Source organism: Phyllopteryx taeniolatus, chromosome 15 (assembly GCF_024500385.1).
Source record: "Phyllopteryx taeniolatus isolate TA_2022b chromosome 15, UOR_Ptae_1.2, whole genome shotgun sequence".
NCBI classification, from domain to species: domain Eukaryota; kingdom Metazoa; phylum Chordata; class Actinopteri; order Syngnathiformes; family Syngnathidae; genus Phyllopteryx; species Phyllopteryx taeniolatus.
The window spans coordinates 6,521,082-6,544,677 of NC_084516.1; the positions used below are offsets into that span (position 1 = coordinate 6,521,082).

General features: G+C 44.2%; 1 protein-coding gene across 5 annotated transcripts; it reads right to left on the reverse strand.

Annotated features, from left to right (window-relative positions):
* Window positions 1-1,716: 1,716 nt before the first annotated feature.
* Window positions 1,717-23,233, reverse strand: LOC133489771 (PH and SEC7 domain-containing protein 4). Of its 5 annotated transcripts, XM_061798827.1 has the most exons (18): window positions 23,007-23,233; window positions 20,714-20,874; window positions 20,556-20,613; window positions 12,814-13,233; window positions 10,279-10,351; window positions 9,936-10,170; window positions 8,668-9,186; window positions 7,735-7,815; window positions 7,546-7,658; window positions 7,406-7,464; window positions 7,242-7,331; window positions 7,122-7,165; window positions 4,988-5,148; window positions 4,803-4,873; window positions 3,869-4,014; window positions 3,647-3,791; window positions 2,670-2,816; window positions 1,717-2,589 (listed from the first exon to the last, which is right to left on the reverse strand). In XM_061798827.1, exons 4-18 carry the CDS (start codon window positions 13,165-13,167, stop codon window positions 2,296-2,298), a joined length of 2,532 nt encoding a protein of 843 aa, XP_061654811.1. In that variant the 5' UTR covers window positions 13,168-13,233; window positions 20,556-20,613; window positions 20,714-20,874; window positions 23,007-23,233; the 3' UTR covers window positions 1,717-2,295. The 5 variants fall into 5 exon arrangements, with proteins under 5 accessions (XP_061654811.1, XP_061654812.1, XP_061654814.1 ...); XM_061798828.1 differs by lacking the exon at window positions 12,814-13,233 and having other exon boundaries at window positions 23,007-23,231; XM_061798830.1 differs by lacking the exons at window positions 10,279-10,351; window positions 12,814-13,233 and having other exon boundaries at window positions 23,007-23,231.
* Window positions 23,234-23,596: the final 363 nt, after the last annotated feature.

The window sequence follows — 23,596 nt, forward strand, 5'->3', positions numbered from 1 at the left end:
GCTTATGCAGAGTCCAGTGCCTTGATCCCATTCGGACCTCCGGACAAGACAGGGTGCCCTCACGATTGTCTTTGCTCTTCATTGCGTTTCCTATTGTTGCATTACATTCCAGTGTGAGGAATGTGTACGTGTTAGAAGTCTGGAAAGGGGGGGAGCGCTACGGGCCTTTATCCTAGACATCCTGTTCTTATTGTTAAGCGCTTGAGGTCGGTCGCAACCCGACATGTCGGGTTGAAAGGGAACAAAATGGGCCTGTGCGCACACACACACTAACAGACCAAGGACTGTTTCATGGCAAGAAAAAAAGAAAAAAAAAACAGTTTTACCCTTCAAAAATCAATCATTAACACATTTACAGATCAACAACGCATTAGTAGAGTTGTACTTGACTTCTCACTCTTTGGTCTTACTTGCAGCAGGAAAATAAAGTAACATTATGAAACAAAACTATGCAAAACACACAGATTACTGGACACTATAATAGGTAGAAATGTGCATTTTAAAGATTACATGAATGCTACATTTCTGTCTTTACAAGTCTACAATGCTCTAGTTCAAGAGTTGTCAAACTTTTAACACCAAGTACCACATCAAAAAAAATACTTGGCTCTCCGAGTACCACCATAATGAAAACCATTAAAATACACTAACATAGTAGGCAGTAAGTATCCTCAACTCATCAAAAACCAGACGGTTGTTGTATTCCTGAGAATTCTATTTAACATTATTGCAAGTCACTGTAAGATTACGTACGGTTTGAACATTAACAGTGTGCCTAAATATAGGAAAAGAATAAAAAGTGTACTTAAGACGATTCAATTAAAAGGCATTGCAGATAAAAGTTAAAACCTTTACCTAAAATGTTTAAAAACAAAAAAGCTCACAAGCTCAAATGCAAATGTGCTGTACCTCAGTTTAATACACCTGAACAGTGCTTTAAAAATATACTGTACATAAAAGGTTAAACAATAAAATAAAATACATTTTTAAAAGTACTGTACAGTGGATCCCCGCTATTCACGGGAGATTGAGACTGGGCTAGACCCTGAATAGAGAAAAGCCGTGGATAATTGACACTAATAATTTATTTGTTTTTTATTAAACTCAAAACATTATTCACTAAGCGGGGATAAACCACCAATAAGCATTTTCGGGGGTTTGTTTCCACCCCAAAATTGAAAAAAGAAAAAAACATTTTAAAAAATTGGGGGGAAAAAAGTTAGGCTGAATGCAAAGCTGTAAGCTTCATTCTAATATGCTCGATTGTATTTCATCTTTTAAATATTGTAAATTGTATTTCTATTCAGTGAGTCTTTCATGTACCACACTTGAGAACCGCTGCTCTACTATGGTAGTGGAAACATGGACAACCAGTCTGACGTGGAGAATCCCATCAAAGTAAACGAAGGGGTGCGAGGTGGGCGCTTACCCTTGCAAGGTGGAGCTCACTGTGTCTCGTCCTGAAAAGACAGAAACACACAGGTTACGCTGCAGTTTGTGGTGTTCATACTCATTAGAAATGCTCTCACCGGACAATATATTTGGTAGACCTGAAAAGATCCAAACTCCAAGTACTGTCCAAAGCAGTATCCAAATTTCGACTCCACATGAAAAGCAAATTCAAGTTGTTAACAATTAACGTTTAAATACCATAGTGTTTAGCCTTGTTTGAATGACAAGCAAATGTACACAGAAAAAACGATGGTTTTGAAGGTATCACATAAACGTTTTTAATTGGTGAAAAATTATTGGTGGGAAAAGAAATTCAGTCCTTCATTGCATTTCTTTGACACGTTACGTGGGAGTCTTTTCTCGCAGATATTCTAACACAAAATATTACAAAAATTATTTGTCTGGTACCAAAATGAATATTTCAATGTATTTAAAAAAACAAAATAAAAAACATCTCCAGCACTGGACACATTGAAAACATTACAGATGAACCCTTCATATGAACAAAGCTATCATAAAAACGACACGGACTGTTACACAGAAAATAAAGAACAGATTCTAAACAAAAGTGCATTCATAACAACCTCGTCCGCTTTAACTACAGCACCACCAAGTGGTCACAAACCAGGTAGGCCCATTTGGACTACTACGACAACATAAATCAATCAATCAGGTCCACACATTTTTGGTCGCTAAACAAATGAATCAGGTTCTTTGAGTTTGGGAATCCCTGAGGTAAATTTTTGTCAAAGTGCACAAGGTAAAAAAACAAAAGGATACGAGTGGTCGGGTTTCAGTTTGTACCAGGAATAAACAATTGTCACAAAATTTTCCGTCTTGCTGTCATGCGTCCTTATTCAACCGAGGCGCAGTTCTCCGGTAAGTCCATCTTTCGGAGACGTTGCGTCTGATTTTGTGAGCGCACTGCGGTGCCATATCCAGGTCCAGGGAGGGGCTGGAGTGGGACTTTGTCAGGCGGCCTTCGTCCGCGTCTTCCTCTACTTCCTCGGCCACCGGCGAAGCGCACATGGCTTTGTCGAATGAGCAGAGAACGGCGGCGATCAGAGTGCCGTCGCCCGTCTTCTCGACACTCTTCCAGGCCTCCAGCACTTGCATGTAGCTCTCGTAGCGACATATCTGCGGGCACCAGATGAAATGTCACTGATAGTTAAGAACCGCCACTTCGCTTCTCAATCGTGGCCGCCTGGTGCTGCTACCTCATGCTGCAGGTACTCGGCCCTGGTGCGGTGCTCCTCCATCTCCTTGCCTCGAGCCTTTTTGCCCTCTGGTGGGTTCTGCTGAAGGTGCGACAGGTCCGTCTTGAAGGACTCCAGCCTTCCGGCGTGAGACTGTAGCTGGCGCTCCTGCACACGAAGCACAATGAGTGTTGGTACCAGGGATGGTAATATCATATGGCTTTTGTCACAAAAATGTGATTTTCGATTTTAATCGATTTTTTTTCCCCTCTGCTTATAGAAAAAGCAAATGACAATGCCATTATTCCATGAGTTTCTTTTCTCTTTTGCTATTTGCTTCATTTCTCCCATTTCCAGCAGGTTTCTTCTGGCAGCATTAACAGGCAAAACAACACTTTTTTTAATGTAAACTCTAAGGAATATCAGAATAGCACAATCATGCAACAAAACATAATCAAATAATGAGATGGTCCTTGCTCAATCATGCTTCCTCAAAAAACTGCCAACATTTAACAAATTTATGCAAACACGATTATTAATAAATTTCATTTTAAATATTCAACTATTTAACATCATAAAATGAGTCGTCATGTGTCTGCTCCATGCCCTATTCTTACTGGAAGCACAAGGGTTTCTAACACATCGATAAATATCTGCTTATGCAACGTATAAATGGGCACAACGTCTTTGTTCGCCTTGTTGTATGTTTCTTAGAGGTTGCTTTTTAAAACAAAATTTGCATTTTTTTTAAGCAGTTGCAAAATGACTACTGTAATCTAGTTCCACTCTGCTCGCAGCCATGTTGATCGTGGTATCAGTGCCAATCAGCAGGGATGCGCTTTGAACTATGGAAGCCACTGAATAAAAAAAACGATTTAAAAAAAAAAAAAAAAAGTCCTGCCAAATAAACTTAAATTAATCAATAAAATTGATTAATTGCCCAACCGTAGTTGATACATTAACACACGTTGATTGAGGTTAGTAACACCAAAACAAACCAGAGTGTGAGCAGACTGCGAGGCAGGCAGTATGGGTCGACAGAACCTCCGCTGGGAGCCGACGGCGGCGGGGAACGGAGGGGAGGAATGAAGAGCCGACACCAAGTTAATGCGGCTGATCCACGAGGTCATCTCCATTTTGGATCTGAGACAAAAAGGAAAGATCGCTGACTGGTGTTCACGGAACAAAGATGCACAATGCCAAATTCCTGCCAAACTTACGATGCTTGGAATAAGAAAACTCTCCAGTCAGCAGTCTGCAAACGGAAGACGTGCGGCTTCTTGGTGTAGTCGGCCGCCGGCTCGGCAAGGGAGTGATGGACGCTCACCACCTCCTCATTGGTCTGCTGCTCCCTCCTGCTGTGATCCTGACAGACACAAATATATGTGCAGGTGGATCACTAAAAGCAGGGTACACACATACCGATAATGGAGGTTGAGCATTTTCTTCCTTTCCGATGAAACCCAGCAAAGGCCCGACTGTCGGATAACTCTGAAAGATTATCTTGCTGAATGTGATAAGAATGTTTTTTCCTCCATGATCTGTTTGAAAAACGGTCGGGCTAAACATCGTAAATGTTAAACGTACCATGCTCAATAATTATGATGACAAATCGGACTCCCGTGATTGTGACGGGGGTTCATTGTGTATTACAAATAGCTCTCAGTAGAATGCAGTGAACAGCCATCCATTTTCTGTACCGCATATACTCAATTAGGGTCGCGGGCGTGCTAGAGCCTATCCCAGCTATCTTTGACCGAGAGGCGGGGTACACAAGGGGCACAAGTATTTTTATTTAAATTCTACCAATCATCCAAAAGGGGCACTTTAGGTGCAGGTATGATTATTGTCTACTTGGGGTCGCCATCCTCACATTCTACACTATCATGTTTGAGTATGTGTGGATTTAAAAGGTGGGGCCTGGTGAGTGACATGGGAGTCTTTCCTCCTGGCTCGCCACTATCGTACCACTTTTTGTATATAGAATGGTGCCTGAGTCAGCAGTAACATTATTCAATGTGGAAAAATGATCCCTGCAAAGCTTCGAGGAAGAGATTTTTTGTTGCCATTTTTTTTTGTCATTAAATTATTCGAGTTAATCTTTCAGACCTATAATATACATTAGGCATCATTAACAACATTAACATTACCAACCTTCTGCAAGTAAAAGACCATTCCCTTCAGCACACCATAGAAGGTTTTCCAGCGCCTCTTCCCCCAAGGAGCTGACAAAGACATTCGCAATGAGTCACTAATTAAACATGCGAAAAGACATTTCTATTCAAATGGGGTTAAAGTGGCTCAAAGTGGGTTAGTAGGGCACTTTGCGTATCACTTACTGCGCTTCCCATCAATGTCGGCGTAGAGCTTCCTCTGGATGAAGCCCTGCTTGACCACGGGGGCCGCCTTGTCGTGGGGGACGTCCTGGAACGGGTTGCTCTTGGAGCGCAGCGGCGCGTTCACCTCTTCCATCAACGCCGAGGTCAGCTCCTCCTCGGCACTGTTTCATAAGCGTTGGAGAGTCGCCAGTTGAAGATGTGATGCAGTGGTCATTTCATTGAGGAAGCATTTTTGTCACAGTTTTCGGCAACTTATTTTCCCTGATGCAAACGAGACAAAAACTCATAAAAACAAATGTAATGTTAGATGGAAATGGAAACTTGTTGAAGGGGGGACAAGCTACGAATATATCCAAGAACAACTGCTTTTGCCATGTGTGAAGGCGGGATGATTTATGGGGCTATGCAGTTTGTTTATTGGTGTTGTAAAGAGAAAGAGCACATTTGTGCTATTTATTAAGATTAAGGTGCTTTGAGTGCTTTTCAGGATTTCAGTTCAAATCATTAAAATTTGTAATTGACTTTTGAATGCAGGTCTACTTTAGAATTTTGTTGTTGTGCTCTGTCAGGTAACCAAAATAAAAGTGATGGCGTTCCAAACTATTATAATTTCATAAATGATATCATAGATATATAATATTAATATTAATGATAGTTCATTTTATCCAAGTGTAAAAAAATGGCATCTGGCCAGCTCGGTTTAATCCAGGCCTCAGAACATTTACATTAAAAACAGTCCTGTAATATTTGGTGCATTGATTTATCCATCCAGCAATTCTCTAAACCACTTTTCCCCCCCTAAAATTGGTTATTTCAAATGTATTTACTGATTATTAATTCATTTATTAAAATGTATGTATTTATTTTTTAATTACACACATCACATTAAACGTGTTCATTGATTTATAAATAATTAAAATATATTAAGTCAAATGAACATTTCCATTCTAAACAACGTAGTCTATGTTACATATATTACATACACAAGTACCACTTAAAAAAATACAACTTCCTCCAAAATGACCAACATTAAAATATTGTAGCGTAGGTTGTGTTCATAAAGAATGAGGCAGATGTTTCACTCCTAAAAAGTATATTTACGCGGCACGGTGACCAACTGGTTAGAGCGTCTGCCTCACAGTTCTGAGGACTGGGGTTCAATCCCCAGCCCCGCCTGTGTGGAGTTTGCATGTTCTCCCCGTGCCTGCGTCGGTTTTCTCCGGGCACTCCGGTTTCCTCCCACATCCCAAAAACATGCATGGTAGGTTAACTGACAACTCTAAATTGCCCGTAGGTGTGAACGTGAATGCAAATGGTTGTTTGTTTGTTTGTATGTGCCGTGCAATTGGCTGGCAACCAGTTCAGGGTTTACCCCGCCTCCTACCCGATGATAGCTGGGATAGGCTCCAGCACGCCCGCGACCCTAGTGAGGAGAAGCGGCTCAGAAAATGGATAAAATTATCTAAACGCTTGAAAACAAACAACCATCCATCCATCCATCCATTGTCAACTCCGCTTATCCTGGTTAGGGTCGTAGGGTCCTGGAGCCTATCCCAGCTGACTTCGGGCGAAAGGTGGACTACAACCTGTACTGGTCGCCAGGCAGTCGCTGGGCGCATAAAGACACGGACAACCATTCGCACTCACATTCACACCATCACTGAGTGGGAACTACTCCCATGCTGCCCAGACCAAAGTCAGGCGAGTGTACCACTACACCATCAGTGACTTGAAAACAAACAGCTCTAAAAAATTAAATGCACATGCATTTTACTAGGTAAATAAAACTGATCTGTACTTAACAAATAAATGTACTGTACAGGATTAAAATAAAGTTTAAGGCACTGTTACATGCACAGATTGAACATTTAATTCATTGAATGTTTTGCATAGGTAGTAGCGGTAGGTACTAGTACTACACTGAGAATCACTTGTTTTAGTTGACTAAATTTACTGTAGGTATAGTCGACTTCGATGTTAAGAAATTTATTTGACTAAAACAATTGAGCCAACTCAATTTAGGAGTAAAACTAAGCATTTTAGGCAAATAACTATGACAAAAACTAAATTAATAAGTGCTGTCAAAATTAACACTGACATGATGGGAAGAATGATGAGAAGTAACGGTACTCACACAGCCCATTGCAGCGGCTCGCTCTTAATGGCGTTGTAAAGACACTATAAGGTACATTTAAAAACCATTAACAATTTCATATTTTTCAGTTCTAAAAGGGTTTCGAGAGAGGCTTCTTACTTTCAGCAGATCTTTGCTAAAGTTTTCTGCGTCGTTCATGCCGTCCAAGTTGGACACAAACTTGGACGAGGACATGGCTTTCCCTACGTTCTGTTAAAACACGAGTACAGTTGATTGACAGCGAGCACAGTTCAGGAGCCGTTCAGCTCAAGCGTGCTGCCCACCTGTCCGTGCAGGTCAGTGTTGAGGAGCATCAGAGCGCACGTGATAGCCAGCACAGCCCCTAGAGGGTCAAAAGTGAGACATTTGAGTTTGTGTCAGGTATGCGGGGTAAGGCCCGTGAGGAAACGAGATCGATGCTCACCTGGTGAGGAGAAGGAGTCCGGGTTGCACTGATGGAAGCGGCCGGCGAAATGCTGCAGCACCCGCTCGCGCTCCTGTGTCTCTCCCAGCAGGATGACCACTTTAAGAAAAGACCTGAGAGATGCAAAAGGGAAATACAAACATATTTAGCAGGCCTTTGTGACACTTGCTCTGCCTTCGGAATGCTCACCTCAGAGCTTGATCCAGAGTTTGACCGGTGAACTCAAAGAACCTGAGGTACTCCTCCCCAACAGCACGGCTGAAGGCGGTGCTACAGAGATACACGAGCAATGACTTCATGTGTTGTCAATACAAAAAGGCTGCCATGTTGTGGAAATAGTTGTAGATAAAGCAAACGTCATTATGCAGATAACGGGGGGTCCTCGGTTTCAGACATATTTCTGTTGCAACAGCGGCGACGTAACCCAAATTTGTACACTAGTCAGAATTCAACAAATACTATCACTAACCTACACTAACAGAGTAGAAAGGTCATACAGACAATATCCATCCATCCATTTTCTGTACTGCTTATCCTCAAAAACACTTCTCAGCCATAAAATAAAACTAAAAAAACAGTAAGTAAAATTGTGCTGTGTGACCACATAGTCTTACGCCGCGAAGTAAACTAATTCATTCTTGCTGGTCCCATGTATTAACCAAAATACTACTATGGAAAACTAAAAAATACCACATAATTTTAATGGGGTTTTATAGCTTTTTACGTAAATATACTGTACAGTATTGAAAACGCAAATATTACATGTAAAACTATATAATTCAAATGCAGTAGAAATTCAATTATGTACATAAAATGATTACTATTTAAGGAGTCTCACTGTCTCAAGACAAGAAGGATGGCCTCAACTCTCAACATAACAACTATGGCTATGGAACTCCATAACATAGCACTTTTCAATACTGTACACTAGTATGTTGTATACCTTTATGCTTCAAATACATTTTGTTTACAATGTTTCTCTAAATCACAGATTTTCACTTCTTGCTGGTCGGACCTACCGCAATAAACAGGGGTTCATTGTATTACATAATGCTCAGTTGATAATACTGTAGAACCCCCAGTGGAACCCCTAAAGTGAGAATGTTATGTATATCTTCTTACTCTTTGTCAAGGTGCTTGACCACATCTACGCGCTGGATCCCATCCAACATAAAGAGCCGCACAGCGAGTTGACACACCTTCTCCCTATCCATATCGCCTCCATTCATGTGAGGAGTTGCCGACTCTGCCATTCTGCTTGGCTCTCTCTTCGCCACTAGTACCACTCCAGATCCGTTGAGGGCGCTTGCAACCTCCTGAACCTCGTTTGACATTCGAGCTTGATTGGAAACTTCGAGTACCAAGGAAGTGGCACGCTGGGACGTTTGGTTCTGGCGCGATGGCTCGGTCTCGACCTTCCGCTCTTCAACAGCAGAGTCCGCAGGCTGGATTGAGGCGTGTGATCCTTTTGAATGTTGAGGCTGTCCCAAATGGACTGAGTCTTCATGTTTCGAGGGCAGCCCGTTGTCCTGGGAGAACTTTTGTGGTTCCCTTTCTGCATCATCAGCTGCTGGAACCTTTTCACTTGGGGTTCCTGCAGCAAGTACCTTTAAGGTTTGTTTTGACTGTGCGGTTGCCATCCTAAAAAGTACAGACCACATGTAATCATCATAAAAGGCATCGTAGTGTGACAAACATATAAGTAAATCAACCTGCAAATTAGGGCAGGGCGATTATTCAGTTTTATAGCTCATTACGGTAAGTCAAATACATTGTTCAGGACGATTTTGTGGGGGAAATATTTTTTGGGTGGCTTCCGTAGTTCAAAGCACAACCTCTCTGACTGCTTGCACCAAAAACATGGCTGCGAAAAAAGAGGAGCTACTTTGTTGCCAAGTTCGCGATTTGGTGGCTATATTTAGCGACTTTGTGACCCTTCAACTTTTATTTTCAAAAGCGACTTTTATTTCCAGTAAGAAAGAGAAAACATGAGCGGACTCTTTGGCTTAACATTGCCAATGACACGGTCCCCATTTGTACGGTACAAAAGCAATAATTTATCAACGGTGGATACTTTTGACCCACAGTATTTGACCCTCAAAGCCAACACATAATTTGCCATGGTCACCTTGCCTGACCTTTACAACAACCCTTTTCATATAATCTCCAAATAAAACAAAAGACATTCAATTATTTCTGTTAAAACTGTTTCAAAGCCTGTTTGGTATCAGGAGAACTAAAGAAAATCCAAAAAAGGAGGGAAGCAAAACTTGTTTTAAATATTGTCCTTGTCATTGTGGGGGAAAAAAATATATATTTTCTTCTAAGGCAATGTTGCCCAGCCCTACTACAAATACAGGCAAAGCTGGAGATAACGATTAAATACTCACGCAGGGTTAGAGACGCATTCATTGGGATATGACATGTTGCTTCCACTCCCCACTTGCTTCCCAGCCGCCGTCTTTGGATTTTGAAATGAAGTTTGGGCTCCCTCTGAGTCGCCGCGTCCCGTCATCGGCACATCCTTCTCCTCCCGTGGTTCTTCTGGGCGTAAATCCACAGTGGTATTACCCGCATCAGACATGACGTGGTCCTCTTCCTCTGAGTCTGACTCGAACGTGACCGCTGTGTCAGAGAGGGATGCAAATCACTCTTTCATGTTCCACCCAACAGGTAATAGAGACGTGTGATTTATACTTTTCGCAAGTAAATGAGGCTTTGTATGATGCGTACCGTCTAAGAGCTGATGCGCTGAATGTTCCCTTTGTTGTGTCGTCGGCCCTTGTCCCTCTGCGGCATCACATGGCTAAAAATTGCAACACGGGTCGTCGATCATGCACAACGTGACTGCAGATGCAATATGAGACGTGGCAAATGGGGCTTTTTCCGCTACATTCATCCTACCACAAAACTACCTCGACATCTGCATAATGAATGGGCAACAACTGAGGTGGTGATGCAAATAATCTCTCTCACTTAATCTGCACTCTGCACTTAATACCACTCACTGTACACCTACAGAGCTGGGTAATAATGCTGTTTTGTCTGAGAGGAACTGAATATTGATTTAACAATATGTAGTTTATCATGCTTGTAGTTTATACTGCATCATACTGAAATGTGTATTAATGTGTTGGTTACAATTGTACTGTGAAATCTTGGATGAAAACCTCCTTTTCTCAACAAGAACACTGAAGATTGGTTATGGATTGGTCTTCCACCAAGACAATGACCCAAAACAAACTGCACGGCAACAAAGGAGAAGCTTAAAGAAGAAGCACCAACTAGAAGTACCGTATTTTCACGACCATAAGGCGCACTTAAGTCTTAAATTTTCTCCCAAAATGGACGGGGCGCCTTATAATGCGGCGCGCCTTATGTGTGCACCGAGTTCCAACATCTGTAAATGTTGTTGTGTGATGAGCGCTCCACTTGACTTTTGTTTTGTTTTGAGTATTTCCTGCCGACACGCTGCTTACACAGAGGAAAAGGACCTGGCCGAGGACAGGGGAGGGTGCATGAAGTAGCATGCTAAAGCCATGCCCCCACGCCGTTTTTTTTTTTTTACCGCTTGACTGACTGGGAGCATTTCTGGGGTGTGCATTGTGCAAAACAACATCGGTTTGGCTAAGGACCCCCAAAAATGTGACCTACGAAGAGACACGCTTACGAAGCACAGTTTAAACTGCAAGCTATCAGTCACGCAGAGGAACATGGGAATCGAGCAGCCGCGGGAGAATTCAAGACCAACGAATCCATGGTTCGCAAGTGGAGGAAGCAGGAAAACGAGCTTCGCCAAGTCAAGAAGACGAAGCTGAGTTTCCGCGGAAAAAAAAGAAAAACAAAACGTGGAAACAAGGCGAGGTGGCCCGAGTTGGAAGACCAACTTGAGCAATGGATTAATGAGCAAAGAACAGCCGGGAGAAGCTTCTCAAGTCACCATTCGACTGAGTGCAATAACTCTGGGCTTGCCATCATTCCGGGAGGTTTGACGAACCGCTGGACATCCGTATAAACAGGGCGTTCAAAGTGAAGTGAGCGGCGTGGGAGCCATAGATGACAGATGGTGAACACATCTTTACTAAGACTAGGAGGCAGCGCAGGGCGAGTTACGCCACAATTTGTGAATGGATTGTGGATGCTTGTTCGAGCTTTCGCACGGCAACAAGTCCGACTCGAACCTGGCATGTTTGATGGAGAAATTGCCCAGCTGTTCATTTCGGATACAGAAGATGAGGACTTTGATGGATTTGTGGATGGAGATTGATCAAAAAATAACGTGAGTACATTGTTAAATACTTAAATAAAGTACAACCGAACTCAGTTTTGCTCCCGCTGCCTTATTAAAAACATTGCTTCAGCCTGCATGCATGCTACCGTATGTTTTAGGCTAGCGTATGTTTCACCATGCCTGCGCCCAATAATACAGTGCGCCTTATGTATGTGTTAAATGCAGAAATAGACCCCGTAACTGAGACTGCGCCTTTTAATACGGTGCGCCCAATGGTCGTGAGAATACGGTAGTAGTAACTCATAGTTCTTGGAAATCAAATACTTATTTCACTCAATAAAATGCACAACATTTCATCACTTTTATAGTGTTTTGGAGGTTTTTTCTACGCATTTTTGACTGATATTCCGTCTATCACCATAATCAATAAACAACCATAAAAATTTGGTACCGTTGATTTCTTTGCAAGTGAGCAAACTTACAATTTGGCAGGGGAACAAATAATCATCTATCCCACAAGTTCTAAGAAAAAAGGTCAGCTCAAATGAAAGTCTTCAAATGTCTTTCAAATAACCGTGGAGTTGAAGTTGTTCCCTGAGCAAACTTGTACCTCGATTTGCTCATATTTCTAATCAATTTTCCCCATTGATACCCTGCCTGCCTTCCAGCCTGCCCAAAAAACAAAGAAGAAAAATAGCACTAAATTGTATCAAAACATAATAAAAGAGAATATAACAAGATAAACTTGTGTTGGATGTGTGCCTTTAAAGGCCATGGCAGTGTTCCCCAACCGCCAGGCCACGGCCCGCACAGATCGCTTTTAGCAGAGGGGGAGACGGGGCACGCCCACCCCACCCTGTTGATGTTTTGCTTCCAATCGGGACACTACGTTGCTGTGACAGTGTCCACCAAAATTGAACATTATTATCTAAAAAAATGTAAACTTCTTCTCGACCTATGTTTCTTTTTTTTATACAGATGTTAGATTAAATCGTATGTACCAAATGTTACGGATTGAGAGAGCGTTAAGAAACTACCTTGAAGTCATTTCCCGTTGAGTTCACTGATGAGTCAAAGCCATATTGTTCCTCTCTGTGCTCCACTTCATCACCATGAAAAGGTTCGCGCAGCGATGAAATATTGTCCACAGAGTCGCAGGCGGTTTTAAAAGTCGGTCTCTTCGCGGCGGCGTTAGCGTCAGGAATGTCCCACTGCGCTGTGGCGAAGGAGAGCGCGGCCGCGACAGTGTTGCAGTTCACCGGTCGTGTCAGCCATATTATCTCCTTTATCTCACCCTTCGCCTCTCCGTTCAACTGCTGATGATCATGGGTCCGCCAAGGGCCCGAATCACTCAAATCCAAGTGAGGAGATCCCACACAGTCCTCCTCCATCGGCGTCTCTCCCCACACCCCACAGTTCACTTCTTCTTAGAAAGTAGAGATATGCCACTCACAGATCTGCCAAAGAGAACATGTGACCCATGCTGGATGTTGCATTAACCAACAATTCGGTTAGAAAGGTTCATTGAGATAAAAATAGTTGTGAGAAATCTCCACGAGGGAAGACGTCTTTACCGAACAGACAAATTAGTCTATTCACAATGTTGTTGATGAGGAAATAAACAGTGGCTCTGTATTGTTGCTATTCATGTGACTGGCAGGGGTTGCATAACTGAGGGAAGCACACATTAAGCAAAACTGATACTAATTCACTTACAGTCCACAAGTATTTGGAACTAATTTTTGCTATTATACACCACTATGGAATAAAACAATCAAGATGTGACTGAACTCCATTCTTGTAAATACTAAATATAATCATATTTTTAATATGATGACTGCCTGATCAAATCAACAAGTACAAATATTTGTTGTTTTTGTACTTAAGTAGCTTTTTCAGGCATCTGTGCTTTACTTTAAGGTTGCAACTAGCAATTATTTTAATAATCGATTAATCTGTCGATTATTTTTACGATTAATTGAAGAATCAGATTTTTAAAATATAATAATAATATTTTTTATCCAGAGACCTTTATTCAAACTCATGACATGATTTAAAATTATGAGTGCAGAAAATGCACAAACATAAATTGATTAGGATTCAGTTACTGGATTAATCCATAATGTTGGAAAATAGGCAAAAATGTTGTTCATTGTTTTCTAAAGTAAAATCAAATGTTTACAAATGTCTTGTTTTGATGAAACAAATAGATAATCAGTCTGCTTTCAAAGAGGACTACAGAAATATGAGATGATATCACTATTGTTAAGCCCTTGAAAATAAGAGGTCCTCTGCATAAAATGGCTGTAATTCCTAGAACAGATGCCAAACTTTGTGAATGTTAAAGGGGAAATACTGTGGAAAATTTAATCAAAGACCCCTAATGATGACGACAAACAATGGACTTCGTTTTCCCTTGCCCGGACGCGGGCCACCGGGGCCCCCCACTGGAGCCAGGCCTGGTGGTGGGGCTCGAAGGCGAGCGCCTGGTGGCCGGGCCTGCACCCATGGGGCCCGGCCGGGCACAGCCCGAAAGGGTAACGTGGGTCCCCCTTCCCATGGGCTCACCACCTGTGGGAGGGGCCATAGGGGTCGGGTGCAGTGTGAGCTGGGCGGTGGCCGAAGGCGGGGACCTTGGCGATCCGATCCCCGGCTACAGAAGCTGGCTCTAGGGACGTGGAATGTCACCTCTCTGGCAGGGAAGGAGCCCGAGCTGGTGTGTGAGGTCGAGAAGTTCCGACTCGATATAGTCGGACTCGCCTCCACACACACCTGGGGCTCTGGTACCAGTCCTCTCGAGAGGGGTTGGACTCTCTTCCACTCTGGAGTTGCCCATGGTGAGAGGCGCCGAGCAGGTGTTGGTATACTTATTGCCCCCCGGCTCGGCACCTGTACGTTGGGGTTCACCCCGGTGGACGAGAGGGTAGCCTCCCTCCGCCTTCGGGTGGGGGGACGGGTCCTGACTGTTGTTTGTGCCTATGCACCAAACAGCAGTTCAGAGTACCCACCCTTTTTGGAGTCCTTGGAGGGGGTGCTGGAGAGCGCTCCCGCTGGGGACTCCATTGTTCTGTTGGGGGACTTCAATGCTCACGTGGGCAATGACAGTGAGACCTGGAAGGGCGCGATTGGGAGGAACGGCCCCCCCGATCAGAACCCAAGCGGTGTTCTGTTATTGGACTTCTGTGCTCGTCACGGATTGTCCATAACGAACACCATGTTCAAGCATAAGGGTGTCCACACGTGCACTTGGCACCAGGACACCCTAGGTCGCAGTTCGATGATCGACTTTGTGGTCGTGTCATCGGACTTGCGGCCGCATGTCTTGGACACTCGGGTGAAGAGAGGGGCGGAGCTGTCAACTGATCACCACCTGGTGGTGAGTTGGCTCCGATGGTGGGGGAAGATGCCGGTCCGACGTGGCAGGCCCAAACGTATTGTGAGGGTCTGCTGGGAACGTCTGGCAGAATCCCCTGTCAGAAGGAGTTTCAACTCCCACCTCCGACAGAACTTTGCTCATGTTCCGGGGGAGGCGGGGGACATCGAGTCCGAGTGGACCATGTTCCGCGCCTCCATTGCTGAGGCGGCCGACCGGAGCTGTGGCCGTAAGGTGGTCGGTGCCTGTCGTGGCGGCAATCCCCGAACCCGTTGGTGGACACCAACGGTGAGGGATGCCGTCAAGCTGAAGAAGGAGTCCTATCGGGCCTTTTTGGCCTGTGGGACTCCTGAGGCAGCTGATGGGTACCGGCTGGCCAAGCGGAATGCAGCTCTGGTGGTCGCTGAAGCAAAAACCCGGGCATGGGAGGAGTTCGGTGAGGCCATTGAGAAAGACTTCCGGACGGCTTCGAGGAAATTCTGGTCCACCATCCGACGTCTCAGGAGAGGAAAGCAGTGCACCACCAACACTGTGTATAGTGGGGATGGGGCGCTGCTGACCTCGACTCGGGACGTTGTGAGTCGGTGGGGAGAATACTTCGAAGACCTCCTCAATTCCACCGACACGCATTCCCATGGGGAAGCAGAGTGTGGGTTCTCTGAGGCGGGCTCTCCTATCTCTGGGTTTGAGGTCACCGAGGTAGTTAAAAAGCTCCTCGGTGGCAGGGCCCCGGGGGTGGATGAGATTCGCCCGGAGTTCCTAAAGGCTCTGGATGTTGTGGGGCTGTCCTGGTTGACACGCCTCTACAACATCGCGTGGACATCGGGGACAGTGCCTCTGGATTGGCAGACTGGGGTGGTGGTCCCCCTTTTTAAGAAGGGGGACCGGAGGGTGTGTTCCAACTACAGGGGGATCACACTGCTCAGCCTCCCTGGTAAGGTCTATTCAGGGGTGCTGGAGAGGAGGGTCCGTCGGGAAGTCGAATCTCAGATTCAGGAGGAGCAGTGTGGTTTTCGTCCTGGCCGTGGAACAGTGGACCAGCTCTACACCCTCGGCAGGGTCTTTGAGGGTGCATGGGAGTTCGCCCAACCACTCTACATGTGTTTTGTGGACTTGGAGAAGGCGTTCGACCGTGTCCCTCGGGGAGTCCTGTGGAGAGTGCTTCGGGAGTATGGGGTACCGAACCCCCTGATACGGGCTGTTCGGTCCCTGTACGACCGCAGTCAGAGTTTGGTCCGCATATCCGGCAGTAAGTCGGACTCGTTCCCGGTGAGGGTTGGACTCCGCCAAGGCTGCCCTTTGTCGCCGATTCTGTTCATAACTTTTATGGACAGAATTTCTAGGCGCAGCCGAGGCGTAGAGGGGGTCCGGTTTGGTGGCCTCAGTATTGCATCTCTGCTTTTTGCAGATGATGTGGTTCTGTTGGCTTCATCAAGCCGTGACCTCCAACTCTCATTGGAGCAGTTCGCAGCCGAGTGTGAAGCGGCTGGGATGAGAATCAGTACCTCCAAATCTGAGACCATGGTCCTCAGTCGGGAAAGGGTGGCATGCCATCTCCAGGTCGGGGATGAGATCCTGCCCCAAGTGGAGGAATTCAAGTATCTTGGGGTCTTGTTCACGAGTGAGGGAAGAATGGAACGGGAGATCGACAGGCGGATCGGTGCAGCGTCTGCAGTGATGCGGACTTTGTATCGGTCCGTTGTGGTAAAGAAAGAGCTAAGCCGAAAGGCGAAGCTCTCAATTTACCGGTCGATCTTCGTTCCTACCCTCACCTATGGTCATGAGCTGTGGGTCGTGACCGAAAGAACAAGATCCCGGATACAAGCGGCCGAAATGAGTTTCCTCCGCAGGGTGTCCGGGCTCTCCCTTAGAGATAGGGTGAGAAGCTCGGTCATCCGGGAGGATCTCAGAGTAGAGCCGCTACTCCTCCGCATTGAGAGGAGCCAGATGAGGTGGCTGGGGCATCTGATTCGGATGCCTCCCGGACGCCTCCCTGGTGAGGTGTTCCGGGCATGTCCCACCGGGAGGAGACCCCGGGGACGACCCAGGACGCGCTGGAGAGACTACATCCTTCGGCTGGCCTGGGAACGCCTCGGGATCCCCCCGGAAGAGCTGGATGAAGTGGCTGGGGAGAGGGTAGTCTGGGCGTCCCTGCTGAAGCTACTGCCCCCGCGACCCGACCCGGATAAGCGGTAGAGAATGGATGGATGGATGGATGGATGGACAAGAGGGGATATTTGCAAAAATCTATATTCAACGACAATGGACACCACATACAATCATGAATCCTCTCGGACCCTCCGCACCCCGGTCACCAGCTCTTCCAGCTCCTTCCCTCAGGTAGGCGCTACCGATCAATGCAAACTAGAACTAGTAGACATTCCAACAGCTTCTTCCCTCTTGTGATCAACTTCTTAAACACCTAACCTATAATTCCATTACAACAAGCTGGCAATTTTTTGACTTGACTTCGTTGTCACATTTCTGTGGGGCCAATTATGTATTACTCGTGCACTCACTGTAGTTGTCTCGCCATGCTGCACTATTTGCATATACTGGCCACTCATGCCAGAGTAGCATCTGCTCCATTTGCACACTGATTGAGGAGTATCTGTAACATTTGCACAACCAACATTGTCCCAGATTATCGCACTACTCGTCACTTTAAACCGCATACAATCCTTGAAGTCTCAGCGCCCTTTGCACAATGGTCATTGCACCGGACTATTGCAATATTAGTCATTCGAACTGCTCTAAGTGCTAGAGGACTCTGCATCTTTTTGCACAATTGTTTTTTGTCAATGTCTTTATGTCTCCAAAGTGTTCTGTAAATTGACTGTCTGTTGTACTAGAGCGGCTCCAACTACCGGAGACAAATTCCTTGTGTGTTTTGGACATACTTGGCAAATAAAGATGATTCTGATTCTGTTTATGCAGAACAGACACGTTAGAAAACGAGAATCGACGTGGGCTGGGTTAAGGCTCGCTCGCCAGGTCACGTTTGCGCAACTTGGCCAAACGAGGAAACCTATCCTCGCTCTGGACCCAACACAGCAGTGGGTTCTGCATGATGGGAAGTTGCGGCGATCGCAAATAATCTTGGACCTCTTGGTGCGCGATGCAATAATTCCCCACTCGCCTTCCACCTTGATAGTGAAGGCCAAAAAAGTTGTTCAAAATCCTGCTCAAGCCTGGCTTTTTTCCACTTTACTTACTGTCTTCTATTTCTAAATGTGCAGCTTTGGTGTCACCTACTAAAATGGCAATTTAGAAATAAAAGACAATTTAAATCACTTTAAGTGGCAAATGTCATTCAGCGCACATCTATTGCACTCTGCCTCAAGCCAAAAACATGATTAGCGACTCGTCGATGTCACGCTCTAAATTTCAATGTGGAGTAGTAAGGTCGACGAGTCTGTGCGACTCTTAATACACAAAATATAGTGCATGTACTTCTGACTCCACAAGTTAAAATATCCTTGTTACCTCTCAGGGCTGGCTCACTTGCATGAAGCAGGACCGTCCTCTAAAAGGGGCAGATTTGACCTTTTAAATTCAAATCCATGTTGGTGGTGTAAAAAGGGAAAATTATAAAAACGCTTAACTCCTGTCCACAAAACCCAATGTCTCATGCCTGGCTGTGCTGCTCTTGTTTCAAATCAGTTAGTTTTTTAAATTGGGGTGGATTTCATGGCGCTATCTGACCTCAGAGTGAGCGACGGAGATAAAAGTCAATTTGGTGGCACATGTTGCGGATTGGCAGTCGAACCGGCTGCGTCTTGTTTTTAAACATCTTATCGCCACGGCGTGCGCGCCTACGATCGCTGGCTCGCGTGTTGTCAACACAGAAACGAGGGCATCTCTCACCAAGGTCGTCCACAAACCGACAGGCAGCCTCTGTTGTCGACGTTAAATTTCATTCCTCCTGCAGCTTCCCCTTATTACACCCTCCGAGCGTCACGCAACCGACATCCGGGTGAAACCTTGACCGCGTTTCCTGTGTGCGCTCATTTCTCACTTCCTGTCAGGGTGCACTTAGTGATTTTGTTACACCAGGCTAATAGTGGAAAAAAACAGAAGTGGGTGCACTTTAAATGTAGTTATATTCCATGTTTGTCTTTCTTAATGTTGACTGGAGAGGAATGAAAAAAAATACATTTTCTCAATTACACTACACATATATTTTATTTTACTGTAACTTAATTTTCCTCAGAACAAATAAATTTTCCCCATTGAAATGAAATGACATTCAACTGTTCCAGCCCCCACAACCCCCCCCCTTTTTTTTTTTGCTGCACATTTTTAATTATTACATCTATATTTACAATTTCATATGTAGTCTGTGGCTAAAAAGCAGCGCGAGGAGAGTCTCTGTCGTCAAAATGCTCTATCAGTGAATGGGTCGATTGATCATTGCCAACAGCCACTGAAAATATCCCCTTTAGGATCGCCCATTTACTGTCTTTGTAGGAGTCTGCTTCTTCCTTGAAAATCACGCCATATTTTTGTGGTTCAATAAAAATATAATACAATAATACAGTATGCTACAGTATAACAGGTCACAGTATTTCTGTGACAGCAAGTCAGTAGATGTGTGGTGGTCAATCGTGTGTGGCTAAGAGTCACCCATTTAAAATATTTTTTTTGTTGTTCTCATTTTGTATTTGTGTGGTCATTGGCACCTGTGGCTCTTCTTGCCCACATGCGAGAGCATTTCAGTACCTTAATTGTGCTGTTTTTCCCCCTCCCAGTTCAATCAAGCGGCAGCCTATCCGAAGCTCACTCATAACTTAAATTTTGGCTCGCAACCCAAAGAAAAAAAAAATTTGACTTGAAAAACTCAGGGCACTTCTAAGTCAAGGTATGACTGTATTAGAATATCATGTTGTTTTTTGGTTAACATTGCATTGACACGCTATCTGTTTTTTCAGATTAAAACAGTGACAAAAGAATGTAATTTATGGTAGTTGCAGTGGTGTAGACCTGCAATGTATCATACTGAGACCTTTAATGTTCTGGTCATCTTATTTAGTCGCATGTGAGGTAAAAATAATTATTAGAAACTGCTCTTCTGCTTATAATAAGTACAATTCATGTCGTGTATTGTGATATTTCCGGCAAGAATTCACCATGAGAACAAGTTCGGAAAGCTGTGGAAGTTACTACAGCCCAAAAGAAGCTTGGGATGGCTGTTAACATAAATATTCAAGAAGTCCAAATGTTTTAACATACTGAAAGACACAAGTCAGAACAAAAGAGGAAGAGCGGCTAAAACGAAAGTGGTGTGCAATGTCTCATTTCTAAAAAAGTCTAAACTATTATTGCCTGTGTAGTAATCAGATAAACAGTAGCCAGGAAACATCTCGTTAGGACGATTTTTTTTAAACTAGTTAAAGCGTGACTTACCACCCTCCGGGTTCGTAAAAGCAGCATCATATGATCAGCCGGCTTGTGAGCTTTTCGTCTTGTGGGAGGAGGGAAGACAAAAAGACATGGCTTCTTACATGCTTTCACAGAGCGAGAACACAAAATCACCATTCTGTTTTTTTTTTCTTCTCTGTTACCTGCAGGGCACCACAAACTAGCTGCACGGCCGCTCTCTTCGCATCAAGCGGCATGTCAGCCGGTGTTGTCGCTCGCACGTGGACCCTGTGTGGGGTTTCCTTTGTGGATAGATTAGACCTGTGTGTGTGTGTGTGTGGTCGTTTCGCCGCTGCAAATATGGCTGTGAGAGGGGCAGGGGCGTGAAAAAATTAGGAAAGAGTTAGGAGGAGGGTGAAAGATGCAAAGAGAAAGAAAGGGCTCGTTGTGATTGGCAAATGACTCAGGCGAAAAAACACCTGAGAAGTTCAGCCTACGCCCACAGAACCTGAAGGCACGCATGCACACACAGACACACATTATTTATACAAAACACACGCACACAGCTCAGGTAAGGGGAGTGGCTCAGCTTCATTCCTTTAAACAACACCAATAATAATCTTGATGTGGCAAAACCAGAAGGTGTCTGTCCAAATTCAGTGAACACAAAGCTACAATGGAAGTAGTCTCACGGTCCTTTAGAACTATGTCTCTCAAAATGGAGTCTGGTGGGGTCGTGAGACTTAGTCCATAAAATACTTTCTGATGAATTTAATTATTATGTTTAAGGCTGCAGCTATTTAATATTTTGGGAAATTACTATTGTACCGATTATCCCATCGATTATTCGAATAAAAACTTATTTTGCATTATTCAACACAACAATGTGTATGTGTGTGTGAGGTGCAGGTATTATTCTCCATTTGTCCTCACCATCCTCATGTTTCACTGTAGTATCTGTGACTTTAAGTGTGTATGGCTTTAAAAGGTGAGGCCAGGTCTGGTGAGTGATGCGAGCATCAACGAATGAGAGTGGAGAGTTGGCTGGCTGTGCTGCGTGAGTTGTTGCCATCGGCAGTTCGCGTATGAATGTGCTTATTTCATCTTTGTTTTCCCACCGTTTGTTCAATAAAGCAATCAAAAGCGCACTGGCGGCTGTGTTTATTTTTGATGACTTGCGGGGAGGCGGCACGGTGGGCGACTGGTTAGAGCGTCAGCCTCAAAGTTCTGAGGACCCGGGTTCAATCCCCGGTTCCCGACTGTGTGGAGTTTGCATGTTCTCCCCGTCTTTGCGTGGGTTTTCTCCGGGCACTCCGGTTTCCTCCCACATCCCAAAAACAAGCATTAATTGGAGACTCTAAATTGCCCGTAGGTGTGACTGTGAGTGGGACTGGTTGTTTGTTTCTATGTGCCCTGCGATTGGCTGGCAACCAGTTCAGGGTGTACCCCGCCTCCTGCCCGATGACAGCTGGGATAGGCTCCAGCACGCCCGCGACCCTAGTGAGGAGAAGCGGCTCAGAAAATGGATGGATGGATGGACTTGCGGGGACAAAACAATATGTTCTAACTAGCTCTGGTTGGCTACTTTAAATTTGCTAACATTGATACGCAACCTTATGTTTGCCATCATCGACGTGTTGTTGTGTAACACACATTGCACTTTACCTTCTCGTTTAAGTACTCGCCGCCTTCACGCCAATTTATTTTATACAATGAGTTCTCCGTGCGACTGCAGTAACATTATTCTGTGTGGGAAAATGATCCCGACAAAGTATTCGAGTTAACAGATTCATTGTTGCAGCCCTAAATATGTTCATATTAATATGCATCGCTACATATGAGAACCAGCACGCCAATAAAGCAAACATAATAAACCAGTTACTTTTCCTTATCATAGCATTGAGCCAGATTTCTGGTAGAATATAGCCTTATTTTCTAGACAATAAATGTGTGTTTTCTGACCTAATAAGACTAAAGTGTGTATGTATATATAATTATTATTTTTATTAACTAAAACATGATTTTCTTCCCTTCTTAAACTTTGATTTTTCATCTTGGAAAAATCTAAATTTATTCTCGTAAGATTACGACTTTTTATACCGACAAGATACGTTTTTCTTCTTGAATTTGTCACTTTTTCTAAGATCGATAGATAGATCAATCGATCGATCGATAGATAGATATCTCTCCTTTACATAAGCAATATTTCACTAGCCTAACTGGATATTTATCGCAGTTAATTACATTTTTTGTTCATGTCAAAGATGACCACTTTCGGTATTTCAGCTAACATTTACACTACGCCGCCGTCGATATTCCATATCATTGCTCACGTCATTAGCATCACATTCATGGACATTATATAATTAATACAATTGCGTTACCAATAACGATGCAGGCGACAACACAGGCACACTCCAAAAGTGACTTTACTTCATCACTTAGCCTCAGCATCATTAGCATGATTAGCATTGAGATTAAAAATATTAGCATTACCTAGCATTTATGGGGTCATCCTTGCTTAGCCGTCGGCTTTCGTGGCTTCGTTGTACTATAGAGTCCGGCGACGTACGTACAGGATACGATGAGGCGTAATTTTGCTATATGAACAACACTGACTTATCAGCGTGTTTTTGAATAATGGTGAACGGCACCATAAACATGTTAGCCTGTGTGACGTGGCTACAGTCGGGACGTTCGCCGTCGAGGCCTGCAGGGGGCGCGCTGGAGCTTTGCACTGGATGGAGACAGAACAAGCAGAACCAGCTTCGTGTATATGTGACGTCACTTTAACGCGCCTGTAAATCACGTTTTCGCTAATTTTGTTTACGGTTAAAGCCAAAAAGTGATTTGTATCATTATTTTTACACAAAAATGAGACAATATTTTGAAGGCATGAATTTATTGTACAGTACAATGGTTAGGGAGAAGGCTTTTCCATTTCAACATGTATTTCCAAAAACTTGTTGCAATTATATTTGTTGAACAGTTTCATCCCGTAAATTGAATATGTGCTTTCAAGTAAAGTTTAGGGTTTCTAGCCTGGTTTAGAGTTTGTAATTTGTGTTTCAAATTAGGGTTTCAAG

Coding starts and splice junctions, on each gene's coding strand:
- LOC133489771 (XM_061798827.1), bottom strand. CDS start 13,167: ATGGAGGAGGACTGTGTGGGATCTCCTCACTTGGATTTGAGTGATTCG. Junction 3,792..3,868: donor GTTTTCTTATTCCAAGCATC/GTAAGTTTGGCA, acceptor TTTTTGTCTCAG/ATCCAAAATGGAGATGACCT. Junction 2,590..2,669: donor CCGAGTACCTGCAGCATGAG/GTAGCAGCACCA, acceptor TGGTGCCCGCAG/ATATGTCGCTACGAGAGCTA.